Source organism: Ascaphus truei, chromosome 15 (assembly GCF_040206685.1).
Source record: "Ascaphus truei isolate aAscTru1 chromosome 15, aAscTru1.hap1, whole genome shotgun sequence".
NCBI classification, from domain to species: domain Eukaryota; kingdom Metazoa; phylum Chordata; class Amphibia; order Anura; family Ascaphidae; genus Ascaphus; species Ascaphus truei.
The window spans coordinates 39,747,884-39,771,121 of NC_134497.1; the positions used below are offsets into that span (position 1 = coordinate 39,747,884).

Genomic DNA, 23,238 nt, shown 5'->3' on the forward strand with positions numbered 1-23,238 from the left:
TAGCAGCACTATACAAGAACAAACAATTATTATAATTATTAAACACTAGACCAAAAGCAATGCTGTGGAATTATGAAATGCTGAAACTGTTACATGTCACCTAGCCCTATACCTGTGACAGAACACATGGTTTTTAAACTACTGTTGTATACATGATGAGTTTTATCAATCAATTGAATGCTTAATATGCACAAGGTCACAAAACCCTTTGGGGCAGCAATGCATAAGAATAAACAAGATGCACATCTTCAATACAATAAAACTACTAATACTAGTGCCTATTAATAACCTAATTCTGTGATTATAATAATGCATGAAGACATCTCTACAAAAGCTCTCAAGTGCAGCCCCCCGCCCTAGTGGGGCCCATGTGCAGCCCCTCACTCCATTGAGGGGCCGAGTGTAGCCTCCCACCCAGTGGGGGCCTGTTTGCAGCCCCCATCTCCGATAAATGTATTAAACACACAAACAGCTATGGCATATACCCCACAGAGCTTACAATCATTTATACCTGTGTTACCGGGAGAGAATGGGACACATAACCGCCCCTGTGATTAAGGCCGAGCAGCGCGTATAGCGATAGCTGTTATTATTTATGTCAGTGGCAGACACCTTGATGGTAAAGGTTACGCACAGTTTGTAATGGGTTTGTTAAACACCGAATTAAACATCACATGTTAGCTATTCGCACAAAGGGAACCTACATTCTGCCGCCATCTTATGTTATAAAAGTAACTTTCGGGGGGAGGGGGGAGCCACGTCCCGAGGGCAAAGCCCCCCCCTTCTCTATCACTTGTCTTATAAACGGCATCTGCAATACACCTCAGGTGTGTGGTTACTGTAACATCGCACCTTTTCATAAGCCACGCCCCCAGCAGGGACACGCTCTAAGCCACGCCCCTCTCATGGTCTCTTTAACATTAACCCCTCTGCTGGTTATTATTATTATTGTGATTGGCTGCTGCTGGTCACGTGATCGCTCTAGACCGGAAGCACATGAGCAGCAAGAAGCAATCCCTTCTCAGCCGGGCAGAGAGCAGCAGCAGCAGCATCCCCCCTCTGCGGTGAGTGTCCCCTCCCCAGCAGGGACTTGCTCCAGAGGGTCAGGGTTACAGCTCAGTGTATCCGGAGAAGGATTCGTGCGGTGACCGGACTCTGTGATTTTGGGCCGCGGATTCCTGGGCATTTGTTCCATGTAGTAGTGCCGGCGCAGTGTGAGTACGGGCCGGGGCAGTGTGAGTACGGGCCGGCGCAGTGTGAGCACGGGCCGGCGCAGTGTGAGCACGGGCCGGCGCAGTGTGAGCACGGGCCGGCGCAGTGTGAGCACGGGCCGGCGCAGTGTGAGCACGGGCCGGCGCAGTGTGAGTACGGGCCGGCGCAGTGTGAGCACGGGCCGGCGCAGTGTGAGTACGGGCCGGGGCAGCTACACCCCTCCCTCCCTTATATACATCACATCAGTGAGTTACCCGCATGTTCTCCGGATCAGCATGCGCATTGTCTCCCTGTGCTGTGGTCTGGAGACTTAGCTGACGGGGATCTGCAATGCAATACTACTCTGGGCTTCACATTGCTGGTGGGAATAGTGAGAATCAGTTGAGCCCACACTTGTTCATATTAACCCTTTCCGGAGTCACGGGATTGTTACATCATATACCTACTGTAAGTCCCTTGTCTTTGTGGTCTGCACCTGAACATTCATCTGCCTCTTCTCCTACTACATAGCAGTCGAATTATCGTGTGTGTGTGTGTGTGTGTGTGTGTGTGTTATACATTGTACCATTGTTTTTTTATCTTTTGCAATGTATCAATACATCAGGGAATTTGCTTGCCCTGTTTTAATAAAATTGTTTTACATTTGGTACCTCCATATATATTTGTGCTCCTTCCTTTTTTTTCTATATATATATATATATATATATATATATATATATATATATATATATATATAGTTTGACAAATCACCCAAAAATCTACTCGCCCAACCAAAAAATCTACTCTGCACCTAGTCCCGCCCCCAACTCTAGTCCCGACCCCGCTTTAAAATAAAATATATAAATAAAATACATTTAATAAATTCCTAGTCAGAACAACATTCGTTTTTGACATAAATGTATTTATTGTATTACATTATACTACAATGTGTGTGTGTGTGTGTGTGTGTGTGTGTGTTGGATCTAGAAATAAAAGCCAGATGTGAATGACTAGTTTCCGCAACCCCTTAACCAGTGTCTGGATGCCCACGCTTAACAATATCTAAAGCAGCAATCCCGTCTGGGATCTTACCTGATCCGCAGCCCCTCAATGTCCAGATACCTTAATTCCTGCAACCTTATACATTGGAGGGGAGGTGTTCCTTACCTGTCTTCTGGGTTAGGGGGGGTTCCGATGTTTCCTGTGTGAAGCTTGAGTCAGATCTGGAAGAAAGCAGTATAAGTTATTTCGGTGTAGTATAGGGCAGTTAAGATATACAGGGTAAATAAGATGTCCAGATACAGAGAGAGTGTGGGAGAGAGACAGACAGAGTGCGGAGACAGACAGAGTGCGGAGACAGACAGAGTGCGGAGACAGACAGAGTGCGGAGACAGACAGAGTGCGGAGACAGACAGAGTGCGGAGACAGACAGAGTGCGGAGACAGACAGAGTGCGGAGACAGACAGAGTGCGGAGACAGACAGAGTGCGGAGACAGACAGAGTGCGGAGACAGACAGAGTGCGGAGACAGACAGAGTGCGGAGACAGACAGAGTGCGGAGACAGACAGAGTGCGGAGACAGACAGAGTGCGGAGACAGAGTGCGGAGGGAGACAGAGTGCGGGGGGAGACAGAGTGCGGGGGGAGACAGACAGACAGACAGACAGAGTGCGGGGGGAGACAGACAGACAGACAGACAGAGTGCGGGGGGAGACAGACAGACAGACAGACAGAGTGCGGGGGGAGACAGACAGACAGACAGACAGAGTGCGGGGGGAGACAGACAGACAGACAGAGTGCGGGGGGAGACAGACAGACAGACAGAGTGCGGGGGGAGACAGACAGACAGACAGAGTGCGGGGGGAGACAGACAGACAGACAGACAGAGTGCGGGGGGAGACAGACAGACAGACAGACAGAGTGCGGGGGGAGACAGACAGACAGACAGACAGAGTGCGGGGGGAGACAGACAGACAGACAGACAGAGTGCGGGGGGAGACAGACAGACAGACAGAGTGCGGGGGGAGACAGACAGACAGACAGACAGAGTGCGGGGGGAGACAGACAGACAGACAGAGTGCGGGGGGAGACAGACAGACAGACAGAGTGCGGGGGGAGACAGAGTGCGGGGGGAGACAGACAGACAGACAGACAGAGTGCGGGGGGAGACAGACAGACAGACAGACAGAGTGCGGGGGGAGACAGACAGACAGACAGACAGAGTGCGGGGGGAGACAGACAGACAGACAGACAGAGTGCGGGGGGAGACAGACAGACAGACAGACAGAGTGCGGGGGGAGACAGACAGACAGACAGAGTGCGGGGGGAGACAGACAGACAGACAGAGTGCGGGGGGAGACAGACAGACAGACAGAGTGCGGGGGGAGACAGACAGACAGACAGACAGAGTGCGGGGGGAGACAGACAGACAGACAGACAGAGTGCGGGGGGAGACAGACAGACAGACAGACAGAGTGCGGGGGGAGACAGACAGACAGACAGACAGAGTGCGGGGGGAGACAGACAGACAGACAGAGTGCGGGGGGAGACAGACAGACAGACAGACAGAGTGCGGGGGGAGACAGACAGACAGACAGAGTGCGGGGGGAGACAGACAGACAGACAGAGTGCGGGGGGAGACAGACAGACAGACAGAGTGCGGGGGGAGACAGACAGACAGACAGAGTGCGGGGGGAGACAGACAGACAGAGTGGGGAGACAGAGAGGAGATAGGGGGGGGCTGACTGATGGGGGGAGGGAATGGGTGAGGAGATGGTGACTTTGACTGACTAGGTGGGGGGGTGACTGGGGGGTACCTCTGGTGTCCTACACACTCTCCCATATACACACACACTCTCCCATATACACACACTCTCCCATATACACACACACTCCCATATACACACACACTCCCATATACACACACACTCCCATATACACACACACTCCCATATACACACACACTCCCATAGACACACACACACTCCCATAGACACACACACACTCCCATAGACACACACACACACACACTCCCATAGACACACACACACACACACACTCCCATAGACACACACACACACACTCCCATAGACACACACACACTCCCATAGACACACACACACTCCCATATACATACACACACACACTCCCATATATGCACACACACATACACACTCCCATATACACTCACTCCCATATACACACACTCTCCCATATACACATACACACTCCCATATACACACACACGCTCCCATACACACACACACGCTCCCATACACACACACACACACACACACACACACACACACACACACACACACACACACACACACACACACACTCCCATATATGTACACACACACACACTCCCATATACACTCACTCCCATATACACACACACTCACTCCCATATACACACACACTCACTCCCATATACACTCACTCCCATATACACACACTCCCATATACACACACTCCCATATAGACACTCACTCCCATACACACACACACACACACACACACACACTCACTCCCATATACACACACACTCACATATACACACACTCACATATACACACACTCACATATACACACACACAACACACTCACTCCCATATAAACACACACACACTCACTCACTCCCATATACACACACTCACTCCCATATACACACACCCACTCCCATATACACACACACCCATTCCCATATACACACACACTCACTCCCATATACACACACTCACTCCCATAAACACACACACTCCCATAAAAACACACACACTCACTCCCATAAACACACATACTCACTCCCATAAACACACACACTCACTCCCATAAACACACACACACACTCACTCCCATAAACACACACACTCACTCCCATAAACACACACACTCACTCCCATAAACACACACACACTCACTCCCATATACACACTCACTCCCATATACACACTCACTCCCATATACACACTCACTCCCATATACACACTCACTCCCATATACACACACACACTCCCATAGACACACACACACTCCCATAGACACACACACACTCCCATCGACACACACACACACTCCCATAGACACACACACACTCCCATAGACACACACACACACTCCCATAGACACACACACACTCCCATAGAGACACACACACTCCCATAGACACACATACTCCCATATACATACACACTCACTCCCATATACACACACTCTCCCATATACACACACTCACTACCATATACACACACTCACTACCATATACACACACTCACTCCCATATACACACACACTCACTCCCATATACACACACACACTCACTCCCATATACACACACACTCACTCCCATATACACACACACTCCCATATACACACACACTCCCATATACACACACACACACTCCCATATACACACACACACACTCCCATATACACACACACTCACTCCCATATACACACACACTCACTCCCATATACACACACACTCACTCCCATATACACACACACTCACTCCCATATACACACACACTCACTCCCATATACACACACACTCACTCCCATATACACACACACTCACTCCCATATACACACACACTCACTCCCATATTCACACACACTCACTCCCATATACACACACACTCACTCCCATATATATACACACACACACACACACACTCACTCCCATATACACACACACACTCACTCCCATATACACACACACACACACACTCACTCCCATATACACACACACTCCCATATACACAGTTTTTGTTTTTTTTTCAGCGCGAGCTTCGAAACTTTCAGCGCAAGCAGGGAAATTTAAAAAAACAAACACGTGTGCTGCTTGGGCCAATATTGACTCGCCCGGAGGTTAAATCCACTCGCCCCGGGCGTGTAAATTTATATGATTGTCGAACACTGTGTGTGTGTGTGTGTGTGTGTGTGTATACCATAATACTGAGTTAAGTTATGGTGAGTAAAAAAGTGACAAAAACCCTCCACAGGAAAGCAAATATGCAAATACAACTGTATGCTCATAATTTTTTACTCACCATAACTTAACTCAGTATTATGGTATAGCCTATCCCATAGCCTCTTATGCATATCCAGTTAAAATCAACCCCACACTGATGAGACCCATCAAGGTCAAAACAGCTGTCTGTGGGTGGTTTTCTGGGTATGCACCTAAACCCTGGCTGTGCTCAAAGCTGTGACCATGCAGCAAGCTTAAGCCTATAGGGAACCACGTTAAAAATGGTTTTTGAGGCAAAAAGTGACACTGTGTGCTCATTTGCATGTCATTTCCCAGAATCCCTTGCTGCAGTGGAAGTGCTGTATGCTGGGTGATAATGGGGAAAGGCGGGGTTGCAGACCTGCCTAAGACATGCAGATGAGCATACAGTTGTATTTGCATATTTGCTTTCCTGTGGAGGGTTTTTGTCACTTTTTTTACTCACCATAACTTAACTCAGTATTATGGTATACACACACACACGTACGTGTGTGTGTGTGTGTGTGTATTGTGACAGAAACCAGGGGATGGTAATAAATTCCATATATAGGGCTCCCAGGATACTGAACAGTTTCTATCCTGTTTGGCCTGGGAGTGCAGCCTCAGAATGCATGCACTCCATCCCACAGTTTGGCAAGTGCTGGAACTGAGGGATGAGGGATTCAGACCAGAGTTTGTCTGCTGCCTGATAACAGTATCATGATTAGTGCCTGTACAGGATGTGTCCAAATAGCCATAGGAAATTACCCTCTTGGGCATAAGGACGCTAGGTCTGTAATAAAGTAGGACAAATCTTACAACCAAATGAATCCCAGTGTAGATACTACGTTACCAGCCACAGGTATGCGCTGCATGTGTCTCACGAACCATCACCCTCAGAGACGCCAGCGTCATGACATCATAAACCCTACGCACGTTTCACATACTTCATCAGGGGGAGGAACAACTTGCTATAACTTATAACCACTTTAAGCACAGCTAGTCCACAGCAAAAAGCCACACTGTAACAGCTATAACATATACCAAAATGAAACCCAGCCTGTATATGGATAGGCAATGTTAAATCATTGCACTGCAATGTGATAAGATATTACTTGCACATATAGGGGTTACAGTGAACCCAAATAAGAGAGTCATAGAGGGAAGTACATGCACTCTGCAATATGGTGCTGGCGGGGGGTACTTATCTGCCGGTGCACTGGATCCAGGGAGGTCCAGACGTCCCAGTGGAGAACAGTGTAGAGAATGGAATTAGGCACACGGTCTTATGCAAAGAAAATGTAATGTCCTCTCCTTGATGAAGACAGTCCCCTGCCGAAACGTTGGACCTTTTGGTGGCACATTAAATTTTCTTTGCATAAGACGGTGTGCCTACTTCCATTCTCTACCCAAATAAGAGAGTATCTGATACAAGCCATAACAGTAGAGATCTGCATGGACTGCAGCTCCTTCATGACATCAACCTCTGCGACATCCTACTCTGCCGACATATGTTTCGCGTGATTGACACGCTTCATCAGGGGGAGGATTCTCCTGATGAAGCGTGTCAATCACGCAAAACATATTGCCTATTTATTTACAGGCTGGGTTTCATTTTGGTATATGTTATAGCTGTTACAGTGTGTTTTTTTTGCTGTGGACTAGCTGTGCTTAAAGTGGTTATACATTACAGCAAGTTGTTCCTCAGTATACCATGATTTGGATACATGGATGAAATACTAATGGATTTAAATGTAAACCCAACATAGTTTTATGTTACAATTCTGGAGGATACAATTTGATGATCTTTCCTGGCAGCATAGGCTTTGTGGCAAAGCAAGCTATGGTATTAACCCTTGACAAACTGATATCCAAGTCTATTTTTATACCATCTATGCACACATTGTTCTCCATAGCATTTATTGGGCTTGTGTGAGTCTCAGAGTAAATATTCTGCATTTTGAGCACATTAGTGCTCTCACTACAGTGTGGTTGTGGTTATTATATAACCCAAGGACCGCAGGAGAAAAGGAGTGTTTTGCTATCAGTCTTATTATAGCTATCCAGAGGCCATGAACTCCTTTCTCTCCAAACCTCCAACGTGGGGAATTATTTTATGAATTTTAACCAATTAGTGTGTCATATTTGATGTAATAAAACTTTTTTGTTTTGGTCACTCCTTTTAAACCCTATTTGATATGTTTGTTGGACCTCAGGAGGGTAATTTAGCCTTTGCTTTGTGATTTATTGCAATGAGTGAATTCTAGTGGGGTTCTTTGAGCCCTTCTTTTGGGTTTTCTCTGTATGCTAATGCAAGAAGCCTGACAGATAAAATGGGGGAGCTTGAATTAATAGCTGCAAGGGAGCAGTATGATATCATTGGCATTACTGAAACATGGTGGGATAATACTCCATGACTGGGCAGGTCATTTAGAGGGTTATTCCCATTTTTTTTAAAAAAAAATTTGAAGGATCAAGCAAATAGAAGAGAAGGTGGAGTATGCTTTATATGTTAAACCAGATCTAAAATTATGGAATTATGAAAATGTAGAGACCTTGTGGATAGAAATTCAGTGGAGGTAAAAGTACAAAGAAAATGTTTGTAGGGATATGCTATATATACCACCAAATATCTGTGAGATTGAGGAAGCTAAAATACTGTTGTAAATTGAGAAGGCATCAAAACTAGGTCATGTTTGCATCATGGGTGATTTTAATTATCCAGACATAGACTGGGGCAATGAGATTAGCATTACAGCAAAAGGAAACCATTTTTTTGGGACTGCTTAAAGACAATTATATGACCCAAATTATTGAGGGGCAATACTGGATTTGGCCATATCAAACAAGGTAGAAGTAAAGTAATGGCAAATATTCAAGTCCTGGAACATTTGGGTAACAGTGATCCTAACATGGTCTCATTTGAAATAAATGATCAAAAACAGATTACTTGGGTTCAACAAAGACCTTAAACTTTAGAACGGCAGATTTTAACAAACCGAGGACTAATCTACAAGTAATACATTGGGATGATGTTTTTGCAGGGAAAAATGTAGAAGATAAAATGGCCAGTCTTTAAAACATTGTTAGAAAAACACACTTATCAGTGTATACCCTTGGGTAATAAGTATAAAAGAAATAAGTCAAAACCAATGTGGCTAAATAAACAGGTAGGGGAGGAAATAGAAAAGAAGATGCAGGCGTTTAGATTCTTGAAGTCAGTAGTGACAGAGGCCACATATCAGAATTATAAGGAATGTAAGAAAAATTGCAAAAGGGAAATCAAATTAGGAAAAATAGAAACTGAAAAAGGGATTGCAATAGAAACTAAGATCAACCCTAAAAAGTTATTTAAGTACCTTTTTTAATAACAAAAAAAATGAGAAAAAATATAGGACCCTTTCAGTGTGAGATGGGCAGGCAGATTATTGGAGATAAGGAAAAAGCAGAGGTATTAAACAAATTCTTTGCCTCTGTGTTTACCAGGGAAGAATCAATTTCAATAGTAGTTCTGCAGGAGGAAGCCATAACCTCCATATTAATGAACAATTGGTTAACTGAGGAAGAAGTTCATAGGCAGCTTAAAGTAAATAATGCACGTGGCCCCGGTGGCATCCATCCAAGAGTTCTCAAGGAGTTAAGTTCATTAATAGCCAAACCATTACATTTCAAGGACTCTATTTCCCAAGGCTCAGTACCACAAGATTGGCGTAAAGCAGATGTGGTGCCTTTATTTAAAAAGGGAGCTAGATCACAACCGGGGAATTACAGACCTGTAAGCCTGACTTCAATAGTGAGGAAGCTACTTGAAGATTTAATATGGCATAATATTCAGGAATACCTAATGGAAAACAAAATTACTAGTAATAGTCAGCATGGATTTATGAAGGATCGATAATGCCAAACTAACCTTATTTGTTTATTTGAGGAGTTAAGTAGGAATTTAGACAAGGGTACTGCAGTTGATGTGGTCTATTTAGATTTTGCAAAGGCTTTTGATACGGTTTCACACGAGGTTGGTGTACAAAATAAAGCAAATTGGACTCAGTAAAAATATATGCACCTGGATTCAAATTTGGTTGAAGGATAGACAACAGAGGGTTGTAATAAATGGAACAGGGTGGACTAAGGTCATGAGTGGAGTACATCAGGGATTGGTACTGGGACCCCTGCTTTTTAACTTTAGTAATGACCTTGAGGTTGGCATTGTGAGCAAAGTCTCCATCTTTGCTGATGATACTAAATTGTGTAATGTAGTAGAACTCGAGCAGGATGTAATTTATTTCCAGAAGGACTTGCAGAGACTGGAAACTTGGGCAGGTAAATGGCAGATCATGTTTAATACAGATAAATGTAAGGTTATGCATTTGGGAAGCAAGAATAAACAGGCGACTTAGAAATTAAATGGGGATAAATATGGGTAATTCTTGATGGAGAAGGATTTAGGTGTGCTTGGAGACAGCAGGCTTAGCATTAGTCATGCAGTAGCTGGAAAGGCAAACAAGATCTTGTCTTGCATTAGTCGGGTAATGGATGGAAGGGAAGTAAACAAATATGCCCCTTTACAAAGCATTAGTAAAACCACACCTTGAATATGGAGTACACTTTTGGTCACCACTCCTTAGTAAAGACATTATGGCACAAACTAATTTATGAGAAGAGACTAGCTAAATTAGATCTATTTACATGAGAAAAGAGGCGTCTAAGAGGGGATGTAATAACAATATACAAATATATTCGGGGACAGTACAAGGAGCTTTCAAAAGAACTATCCCAAGGACAGTACAGAGGACTCTGGGGTCATCCCTTGAGGTTGCAGGAAAGGAGATTTCACCAGCAACAAAGGAAAGGGTTCTTTACAGTAAGGCTGGTTAAAATGTGGAATTCATTACCCATGTTGACTGTGAAACATGGGAATGATGTTGATCCAGGGAGAAATAAGATTGCCAATTCTTGGAGTCAGGAAGGAATTAATTTTTTCCCTTATGAGAACATTGGATGGTATGTCACTGGGTTTTTTTGTTTGCTTCCACTGGATCAATAAGTAAGTATAGATATAGGATAAAGTATGTGTTGTCTAAATTTAGCATAGGTTGAACTTGATGGACGGACGTATGTCTTTTTTTCAACCTCATCTACTATATAACTATGTAACTATTAAGAACTTGTATCTTCTTTCAGCTTTTCCTTTTTAAAATAGACATTATTTTGAGACCTTTCTAACTGTCCCAATTTTAGGTTTGTAAATCGTGTGGGAAACGAGGAAGAACAGAACCTTGTGGCGTTGCAGTACCACAGGGAAATCTACTACAGAACCTGCACAGACCTCCCCCCACACACAGAGCTCTGCTCTGGTATGGAAATGAATATGGTAAAGCGCTTGGTATGAAGTGGGGTACGCTGTGGAAAAGTAACGCGCCAGCACTAGGTAATCAGGAATGTGTTGTGTGGTTTTTACATATTATCTTATTACTGATGTTAAATTGTAAATATTGATAGATCTGCATACAACATTACGGGTCAATTAGAACTTAATATCATCAAACCTGACTTGAGTCAAAGGGCCGGATACAACAAGCTGCGGAAACCAAAAATGCCGTATTACCGCCCATAAAAAAAGTGCCTTATTATCGTGCAATGAATCAGCGTTGCAGCGCCAAAAATAAAGCACTTTTTAACGAACCCGTTAAAAGCATCAAATCCGATACAAAACCGGCATAATACTTAATTTTCAAGTATAAAATGCCATACATCAAGTTCTGATATTTATTGGAACAGAATGAATGGCAGAAATACCACAAATATTTTATCACCAGCTCCAGCCCCATCTTTCCTATGTATATAATGGCCAAGATACTGCTCATTATATACATAGGCAAGATAAGCTAAGCTAACATGGAATAGATGATAAAATAGTTATTAAAATACATTATAGTACATGTTAACCCCTTAGTAGTCCACGGGTCAACAAGTCATCGGTTTATGACTAGCTGACCACAAAGGGGATAATATAAACATTACATTACACTACCTACCCCCCTTTGCCACATTAGTTGCTAGTAAAGCAAGATTAGTTCTTGGTTTGTCCCGCAGGCATAACCAAAACACTACGGCTCGGAAACATCAAATTTTTGTTAAATTGGAGCTAATATCACACCCGGGAAAATAATAAACTAACTGGTGTTATTACTGCAATTTTAGGCTGGAAAGCACCTTAGCACCACATTCTAGCAGATAGACAGTGACTTTAATATATATATATATATATATATATATATATATATATATATATATATATATATATATATATATATATATATATATATATATATATATATACACACAGTGTTCGACAAACCTATACATTTGCTCGCCCCGGGCGAGTGGATTTAACCCCCGGGCGAGTAAATATTGGCCCAAGCAGCACACGTTTGGTACTACACAGGCGGCACACTTTATTTGAGTACGGCTCTCCCTCAGCGTGCCGGCTCAGAGTACGGCTCTCCCTCAGCGTGCCGCGCATCACCGATGCGCGGTCACGCGTCATCAGGTGCCTGTGCCGCCTGTACGCGTGCCCAGGGCTCCCCGAGGGAGACCTGGTGTCGCGCGAATGTGAGGACGGCGGCGGGACGTTCCGGGGGACCCGGTGAGGAGAGGGGGAAGCCCCGATCGGCGGGCCTCTCCTCCGAGGCTTCGGCGCGCGCCCGGCACCCTCCGGCGCGCGCCAGTTTACTGCTGCGGCCGAGAACGGGCAAATGCTCGAATAAACTCGGCCGCAGCAGTAGGTGGCGAGTAGATTTTTTTTGTGTGGCGAGTAGATTTTTTGGTGATTTGTCAACCACTGTATATATATATATATATATAATTATATATATATATATATATATATATATTTTATTATTATTATTATTATTATTATTATTTATATTGATTTATTTTTGATTAATAAAATGCAATGTTTTTATGGGGGAGAATCAGTGACACAAGTACAGACTCCTTGTTCCCTAAAAAAATAAAAATATGTGATGTCAAATTCAATAATTGAACCCAGGTGATTTGAATAGGCGCTAAATTCCCCCCCAAAAGAATACCAGATGTAAATTACAACATACAAGAAACAAAGGTATAACAATGATGTGTAACCCAAAAAAATACTTCTCAACCTTCCAGGGAATATGCAAAGATTCCCTACAGATGCAGTCTTGGTTCGGGGTGGGAAGGGAGCGATGAAATCAGGAACACACCATGAAAATAAAGAAAATAAAAACAATAATAGTGCTGTATATCAATACAATTGGAACTTAGTAGACGTCTTGGCTCTATAGGAATTCCTACTTACAACAAGTGTAAAATAAACTTGCAGTGGTCTGACTCAGTCAGTATTGAAGAGGTTGGATCTCACACATGATGATAAATTCTGTCTCAGGAGGAATTCAGAACAAAATTCTTGCGGATGTCATATGCTCAGATCCAGGTAAGATGAAGTGTATATGGAATATATAAACAGACGGACCAATGGTCTAGATTGCAAGGACACTTTTATCACAAAGAAAATAGAGTAAGAAATGTACTTACAATAAGTACAATGACTTGTACACATAAAGGTTTCGTGAGACAGTTGAAACGCTGATCCTGGATGACAAAAAATTGCTCCCGTCCTCCCGCAACTCCAACCTCACCGCCGGTGGATGGCGTCTGACGTCACTTCCGATACACGGGTGACGACATCCGGTTGAAGGCGATTGCGACGGACAGCAATGGATCGGCAGTGGAGCTCGGTCGTCTTCACTTCGTGGGCAGCTGCAGCAGACTAACTTTCTCAAGCGAGCCTGCGGGTTAATAAATTAATTATGTTTCTATTGAAATACCAATGATTGCAATTAAATTGTTAATTGAGGTGAATTAGAGACACTATATAATAGGATCCACCCTCAAGGGAAGTTATTCTGCTCCTGAGGAAGCTGTCTATGAACAGCGAAACTCGTTGAGCTTGAGAAAGTTAGTCTGCTGCAGCTGCCCACGAAGTGAAGACGACCGAGCTCCACTGCCGATCCATTGCTGTCCGTCGCAATCGCCTTCAACCGGATGTCGTCACCCGTGTATCGGAAGTGACGTCAGACGCCATCCACCGGCAGTGAGGTTGGAGTTGCGGGAGGACGGGAGCAATATTGCAGAGTGCATGTACTTCCCTCTATGACTCCCTTATTTGGGTTCACTGTAACCCCTATATGTGCAAGTAATATCTTACCACATTGCAGTGCAATTCCTCCTGAGCCAGAATTTATCATCATGTGTGAGATCCAACCTCTTCAATACTGACTGAGTCAGACCACTGCAAGTTTATTTTATAAGTTCCAATTGTATTGATATACTGCACTATTATTGTTTATATTTTCTTTATTTTCATGGTGTGTTCCTGATTTCATCGCTCCATTCCCACCCCGAACCAAAATTCAATAATTGGGCATTTGGTTCCTAATTTATCAATGGAGATTTAGCAGAAAGTTGGGTCATCCTATAACTATTAGAGACCTGGTACATGGTGCGGTAACGGGAACACCCGGTGACTTATATGTGAGCTTCTAATGAGACGTGTATTCTATTCATTGTACAAACATTTTTTAATTATACCTTCACAACTGAAACTATCGATTTACTATCTATCAAAGGATTTGGAAAGATTTCTGCCACTTTAATTGGTGTTTTGCAGCTAGTGACATTTCCTTTTAAATCGTTAAATATTATGATCAACTTTAAATGTATGATCCACTACATATACTCTCCGGCCCTAATGCTGCACATGTGCTAAACCTTCATTTTTACAATGTACGTCTACAGTTTACTTTCATCCTGAACTTTTTGTGATATGCAAACTTACCTCTCCTGCATGGCCTTTTGTAAGACAGTTTGTGTAACAGTGACTTTTTTGTCTCATCTAGTACAAAGCCAAGCACCAATAACCCACCCATGCCAGCACTGCAAGGTTGCTTTTAGCAGTCAGGATTACCTCCTCAAACATCTGAAGTTCAAACACCCAGCTGAGTATATGGAAAAGATGAGGACAGAACAATCTTGCAATATTCTAATAAATAGGACAGAAAATGCATCTTTCAACCCGTCAATGCAATTAATAAACAATGTAACTGCATCTCATCCCAAAAGATATATATTAGCAGCTGCCAAAGGAAAAGATCTTGGAGAAAGTGGGAAGAGTCTTACTTGGTTATCAGATCAGATCCTACAGAAGAGGACACACACAGGGGAGAGACCACATGTATGTGGGGAATGTGGGAAGGGATTTAGTCGGTTAGCCAATTTGAACATACACAAGAGGATACACACAGGGGAGAGACCGCATGTATGTGGGGAATGTGGGAAGGGATTTAGTTGGTTATCCCACCTGAACACACACGAGAGGACACACACAGGGGAGAGACCGCATGTATGTAGGGAATGTGGGAAGGGATTTAGCGTGTTATCCAGCCTGAACATGCACATGAGGTCACACACAGGGGAGAGACCGCATGTATGTGGGGAATGTGGTAAGGGATTTAGGCAGTTATCTCACCTGAACACACACGAGAGGACACACACAGGGGAGAGACCGCATGTATGTGGGGAATGTGGGAAGGGATTTAGTAGGTTAGCCATCCTGAACATACACAAGAGGTCACACACAGGGGAGAGACCGCATGTATGTGGGGAATGTGGGAAGGGATTTAGGCAGTTATCCCACCTGAACATACACATGAAGTCACACACAGGAGAGACATCGCATGTATGTGGGGAATGTGGGAAGGGATTTAGTCAGTTAGCCGACCTGAACACACACGAGAGGACACACACAGGGGAGAGACTGCATGTATGTGGGGAATGTGGGAAGGGATTTAGTCGGTTAGCCATCCTGAACTTACACAAGAGGTCACACACAGGAGAGAGACCGCATGTATGTGGGGAATGTGGGAAGGGATTTAGTGTGTTATCCAGCCTGATCAGACACCAGATGACACACACAGGGGAGAGACCTCATGTATGTGGGGAATGTGGAAAGGGATTTAGGCAGTTATCCCACCTGAACATACACATGAGGTCACACACAGGGGAGAGACTGCATGTATGTGGGGAATGTGGGAAGGGATTTAGTCGGTTAGCCAACCTGAACATACACATGAGGTCACACACAGGGGAGAGACCGCATGTATGTGGGGAATGTGGGAAGGGATTTAGTGTGTTATCCAGCCTGATCAGACACCAGATGACACACACAGGGGAGAGACCGCATGTATGTGGGGAATGTGGAAAGGGATTTAGGCAGTTATCCCACCTGAACATACACATGAGGTCACACACAGGAGAGAGATCGTATGTATGTGGGGAATATGGGAAGGGATTTAGTCAGTTAGCCGACCTGAACATACACAAGAGGACACACACAGGGGAGAGACCGCATGTATGTGGGGAATGTGGGAAGGGATTTATTGACTTTTCCAGCCTGAACAAACACGAGAGGACACACACAGGGGAGAGACCGCATGTATGTGGGGAATGTGGTAAGGGATTTAGGCAGTTATCCCACCTGAACATACACATGAGGTCACACACAGGGGAGAGACCGCATGTATGTGGGGAATGTGGTAAGGGATTTAGGCAGTTATCCCACCTGAACACACACAAGAGGACACACACAGGGGAGAGACCGCATGTATGTGGGGAATGTGGGAAGGGATTTAGTCTGTTATCCAGCCTGATCAGACACCAGATGACACACACAGGGGAGAGACCGCATGTATGTGGGGAATGTGGTAAGGGATTTAGGCAGTTATCCCATCTGAACATACACATGAGGTCACACACAGGGGAGAGACTGCATGAATGTGGGGAATGTGGGAAGGGATTTAGTCGGTTAGCCAACCTGAACATACACAAGAGGTCACACACAGGGGAGAGACCGCATGTATGTGGGGAATGTAGGAAAGGATTTAGTGTGTTATCCAGCCTGATCAGACACCAGATGACACACACAGGGGAGAGACCGCGTATATGTGGGGAATGTGGGAAGGGATTTCACCAGTTATTCAGACTGAACATACACATGAGGTCACACACAGGAGAGAGATCGTATGTATGTGGGTAATATGGGAAGGGATTTATTGACTTTTCCAGCCTGAACAAACACGAGAGGGGACACACAGGGGAGAGATCGCATGTATGTGGTGTGACAGAAACCAGGGGATGGTAATAAATTCCGTATATAGGGCTCCCAGGATACTGAACAGTTTCTATCCTGTTTGGCCTGGGAGTGCAGCCTTATAATACATACACTCCATCCCACAGTTTGGCAAGCGCTGGAACTGAGGGATGAGAGATCCAGACCAGAGTTTGTCTGCTGCCTGATTTCTGTCACCTGTCATGCTAATTAGGAATCAGGTATGTAAGACTGATTTCCTGTTTGCTCTTGCCCCCCCCTCTCCCCTGGAGGCTGGAAGGCTGCTGAACTACAGAGGGGAGAAGCCTCTTCCCCAAACAGGTTCAATCTTTCTGTTCATTTGTATAAGACTGCAAAAGTACCTTGTTTTGTTGTTGGAAGTGGAAAAGCCACTTCCAACCCTGAGTCAGGGATATCTAAGTTAAGTTATCGCTCAGGTGAGCAGCTTTTGTTTTTGATCTGTTTTCTGTTGTATGCACTGTGGCAGTCTCAGTGCCTGGGACTTAATAAACCAGGCATAGCCTGTTTAAAGGAACAGTACGTGACGCCTCATCATTTAACCTACCCTAAAAGACCGTGTTCTAAACAGTCCCGGACAAACGACGGAGCCCCGGAGTAAGCCGTTTGTCACAGTGGGGAATGTGGGAAGGGATTTATTGACTTTTCCAGCCTGAACAAACACGAGAGGACACACACAGGGGAGAGGCCGCATGTATGTGGGGAATGTGGGAAGTGATTTAGGGCCTCATGCAGTAAGCGACGAATATGTGAAATCGGCAAGCTTACCGATTAGCCATGTTATTGGCGATTTTCCCTCTCCGTATGCAGTAAGTGCCGAATCCCTTCAAAATCAAGCCGAAAACCATTCCGCCCACTCTCACGATGATTTGCAGATCACACACAGGTGTATCGGCGTGTGTGGCGGGGTGCTGTTAGGTTCGCCAATCAACAATCTTGCTGAATCAGGCGAGGCAAGCATGTATTGGATAGCGCGCCATATTTAAAGGCAACGTGTACTGTTAATCATTCTCTGTGTTGTTGGGAGTGAGAGAGAGAGAGACGCACAGAGCTGGGCGATTTAATATTTGCATATTGACTGAGAGACTTGTTGTGTATTGTGAGAGCTTTGTCCTTTGTTGTTTTGTTTACATCTTTGTCTTGTTTTCTATGTGGAAGTGTTTCGTGTGATTGGCTGTACATTTGTTTTCTGTTTTTTGTGAGTGCTGTAAGTATGGCCGCAAAGCGTGGGAAGAGTGATGCTGGTGTGAGTTGTAGTGCTACTCGTGCGAGTACGCGTCGGAGTGAACGTACTGTTCAGGGGAGTGATGTTGCTAGGAGTGCGAGTGCTGTTGCTGGGAGTGCGAGTGCTGTTGGTGGGAGTGGGAGTGCTGTTGCTAGGAGTAAAGTTAGATACAGTGTATCCTATAAGGTGCATCAGAAACTATAGGAAGACCCCATTGTGCAATGTAACAGTTATTAATTGTAGTATTTAGCAACTGGCCCAGCTCTGGGCACCAAGGGTTGCTGTGTAGGGCACTCACTGTTATTAGGAGGATTCTCTTCTGTAAAGGATCATCAGAGTCGTGTCGCAGTGTTGCACCGCCAACCCCACCGTGGCTCCGGTGTCACGTGGGGCGGTCAAGTGACCGGCGGTGATCTCCTTCAGTGCTGGAAAAATGGGGGGGGAGAGAGGCTCTCTCGGTGTGCGCCTCAGCTGGGCTCGTGTGTATGAACGGCACCGCTGCTCCTGGCGTGTGAGCGGTCTCACGTTCAGTGGTCACGTGACCTGCGGTTCCTCCTCTGTGAGTGGGGTCTTCCGGCGTGCAAAGCGGCAGTAGAAGCAGGGAAGGATCTCTCAGCAAAGCCGAAGAAAGTAGCGCTGCACAGCCGCAAACACAGGGTGTAGACAGTGGTGACTAAAATTCAAGTTTATTGAACAGACATAGATTGCTGATGGGTCCTCTGACGCGTTTCGGCTCGCAGGCCTTCGTCAAAAGAGTGATCCATCAGCTGTGTAATACAAGAATATATAGGCAAACATTAACACAAAACACCTGTCTCTGAATTCAATCAGGTAGGGTGGGTAATGTTCCTAACATCAATCAAAGGTAAAAACAAATTAAAAAATGTGCCAGCAACAGATGGTGATTAGTCTTGGTATGCTTGGATCAAAACAGTACATATAGACATAATGAAAATCGGGCACATTGTGAAATAGCATCATAAACAGATACAAATGTATAAGTCTGTTATAAAGCAATTAAAAATGCAATGTTATAAAATAAATACATCCCCATTGTAATTTATTATATAGATGAATATAGTTGGAACACTGATCGGATAGTGGTAAAGAGAGCAAGATTAATGCAAAAGTTATATTATGTATATAATAATAATGGTAAATAGATGCGAGATGGGAATGGGGAGACTAGGGAAACAAGAAAAGAAATAGAGAAAAAAGAAGGGATGGAGAAGAGGTGAGGGAAGAAAAGGGGGGGGGGGGGGGGGTGGGAAAAGAAGGGGGGGGGGAGTGGGAAAAGAAGGGGGGGGGGGGGAAGGGAGGAATTAATCATTTATTAATTGTCACAGCAGCTATGTGGTATACGTGATTTCATGTGGTTGTGATGCCAAATATGTTGGTAGGACCATACGTTCATTACATGTTCGCATCTCAGAACATATAAGACTAATCAAGAAAAAAGACCTACTACACCCGGTCTCTAAACACTTCACTATGTGTCCAAATGGTGGTTTAGGGAATTTCAGTTTCTATGGCATTGCACATGTTCCCATGCACATCAGAGGGGGCAACCGACTTAATAAATTGAATAAAACAGAGATGCAGTGGATTTTCCAATTGGATACCCTGCACCCCCGTGGCTTGAATGTGGATTGGGAACTGCAACACTTTTTGTATGAATAATTTATCATTCATTCAATTGTTCTTTTTTCTTTCCCCTTTCCCTCCCTTCCCTTCCTTTCCTTCTTCCTCCTTCCTCCATCCCCCCCCCCTTCTTTTCCCCCTCCCCTTCTTTTCCCCCTCCCCCCCCCCCTTTCTTCCCTCACCTCTTCTCCATCCCCTTTCTTTTTTCTCTATTTCTTTTCTTGTTTCCCTAGTCTCCCCATTCCCATCTCGCATCTATTTACCATTATTATTATATACATAATATAACTTTTGCATTAATCTTGCTCTCTTTACCACTATCCGATCTGTGTTCCAACTATATTCATCTATATAATAAATTACAATGGGGATGTATTTATTTTATAACATTGCATTTTTAATTGCTTTATAACAGACTTATACATTTGTATCTGTTTATGATGCTATTTCACAATGTGCCCGATTTTCATTATGTCTATATGCACTGTTTTGATCCAAGCATACCAAGACTAATCACCATCTGTTGCTGGCACATTTTTTAATTTGTTTTTACCTTTGATTGATGTTAGGAACATTACCCACCCTACCTGATTGAATTCAGAGACAGGTGTTTTGTGTTAATGTTTGCCTATATATTCTTGTATTACACAGCTGATGGATCACTCTTTGACGAAGGCCTGCGAGCCGAAACGCGTCAGAGGACCCGTCAGCAATCTATGTCTGTTCAATAAACTTGAATTTTAGTCACCACTGTCTACACCCTGTGTTTGCGGCTGTGCAGCGCTACTTTCTTCGGCTTTACTAAGAGATCCTTCCCTGTTGCTAGGAGTGCGAGTGCTGTTGGTGGGAGTGGGAGTGCTGTTGCTAGGAGTGCGAGTGCTGTTGGTGGGAGTGGGAGTGCTGCTGGTGGCTCAGTTGCTGATGGGGTGTCTGGTGGTGGCGTGCTTGCTGGTGGCCAGCTTTTGGAGTCTCTTCCATTGGAACAAGGAGATTCCAGTCAGCATCAGGCAAGCTCTGAGCCTAAACGTGCTAGGAAGAAACGTGTGGAGCATCCACGTAATCCTCGCTTCAATGACCAGGAAAATACAGCTCTTGTCACTGGGATTCAGGAGCACTATGACAGTCTGTATGGACATTTAGTAGGTAAGTGTACCTTTCCATTTATTCTTCAAATACATGTGATCCTAGGTCATGTTAGTTTTGTTAATATGCAAATATGGGTCCATAATATCTTTCAATGTTAATTATTGTGGAAACACATCTTTTTATCATGCGTTACAAGGACAACAAAACTCAGGCGTTCAATTTGCGATAACTGCATACAATATTAATGCAAGCTTGCTTACATGTCTAGGTTTAGTAGTGAATGCTCATGTGCTTCACATATTACACCTAAAACAGCATGTTTGCTATCTCTTGGAACAGCTAGCAGTGTAGGAAACTGGTGGTTGTATTATTATGAATTAACGTCATATATTTTGTATGTATTTCAAGCGCGGACAAGTTCATCAAGCAAAAAAGAAATGTGGGACACAATAATAATTGGTGTAAATGCGTGTGGGAATCGTGTCAGGGACAAGCTGAATTGTCGCAAAAGATTTGACGATATTAGGGCTAAATTAAAAAAGAAAATATAAGACCAACGCGTGCATGCTTCTGGCACTGGAGGTGGCCCGCCACCACAACGTCTGATCTTAACTCCATTGGAGGAGCTGCTTCGGGGAAAATTACTTCCCGTCGTCGTGGAGGGTTTGGCCGGTGACAGGGACATCGGAATTTATCCCTCACAATTTCCACCAGGTGAGAAATGTTACTGTACTAGGCGTGTCGTTGCTTACAGTTATTTTACACATTTCCGCTGCTTTTTATACTGTCTTCCCAATATAAGCATACCTACATCTATATATGTATATGTCTGTTTCTCTCTCTCTCTCTCTCTATATATATATATATATATATATATATATATCAAAATAGACATATATGTTGTAGTCCTACTAAAAGCAGTAACTAATATACCACGTGGCATTGCGTGGTCATTTGCATGTGAATTCCCACAATGCTTTGCTGCAGTGGAAGCAATTTATGGTGGGCGAAGATGGGGAACAACAGGGTAGCACACATGTGTAAGACATGCTAATGAGAAATTATTACTAGCTACTGGTGCAGAACATAAATATTTATAATATTAATGTGTATATTATTTATTTTACTCCTACAAACACGACATTACTGGCTAATCTAATCATGCATCGAATAAATTGCATGCAACGGCCTACAAACATCACTTGCACTAACAAATGTCTAGTTGTTTATTAAAAGGTCCATTTTTGCTTTATGTCATATACAGACAGCATAATGAGGCACACGTAGCATATGTTATGTCATTGTGTTCATAACTTGCACACTTCAGACGACTATTTAGCTCCTCTACCATTGTGTTAAAGCAGCTGCAATGAATATGTCATCACAGCATACACGTCAACAGAGGGGGTGGGGTTCAGCACACACCCAAATTACAGGGTCATCTTACGGTCAACTTAGTTGACACCATTTTCACCTGCTTGAAGTAATTGAAAGGTCTGGCTGATTAGGGTTTTTGGGGGAGGGAATACCGTTCTTACAACCTGACTAGCAAAACTGAAGGTAATCACACTCATTTGTAAGGTTAACTCTAGGTACTAAATCCCCCAACAAGTCATTAGTTATGAAACCGTACGTCACACATTCGTTCACTCATATCTATAGTTGAACTGATATCAACACCACATTATCACACACTGCATGTGTTGTGTTGTTGAGTGGCAGCCACATTCAGGCGTGCCACAGCTTCTATTAATGTACCACACATATCCTCTACCAAAAATGAATATTTTAGCTATATGACCACCTTCATGATAACCATTGTGAATGTTCATCTCATGATAGTTATGTACATTATTATACTGATATGACTACACAACATA

The 23,238-nt window shown here is 44.0% G+C and overlaps 2 protein-coding genes across 2 annotated transcripts in view; both read left to right on the forward strand.

Annotated features, from left to right (window-relative positions):
- The window catches only part of LOC142466832 (uncharacterized), a 164,717-nt gene that overhangs the window by 62,241 nt on the left and 79,238 nt on the right, over positions 1-23,238 (forward strand). The window lies entirely within an intron of this gene.
- Positions 989-18,403, forward strand: LOC142466838 (uncharacterized). The gene is made up of 3 exons (XM_075572338.1): positions 989-1,064; positions 11,421-11,610; positions 15,122-18,403. Exons 2-3 carry the CDS (start codon positions 11,568-11,570, stop codon positions 17,314-17,316), a joined length of 2,238 nt encoding a protein of 745 aa, XP_075428453.1. The 5' UTR covers positions 989-1,064; positions 11,421-11,567; the 3' UTR covers positions 17,317-18,403.

Coding starts and splice junctions, on each gene's coding strand:
- LOC142466838 (XM_075572338.1), top strand. CDS start 11,568: ATGAAGTGGGGTACGCTGTGGAAAAGTAACGCGCCAGCACTAG. Junction 11,611..15,121: donor AAGTAACGCGCCAGCACTAG/GTAATCAGGAAT, acceptor TGTCTCATCTAG/TACAAAGCCAAGCACCAATA.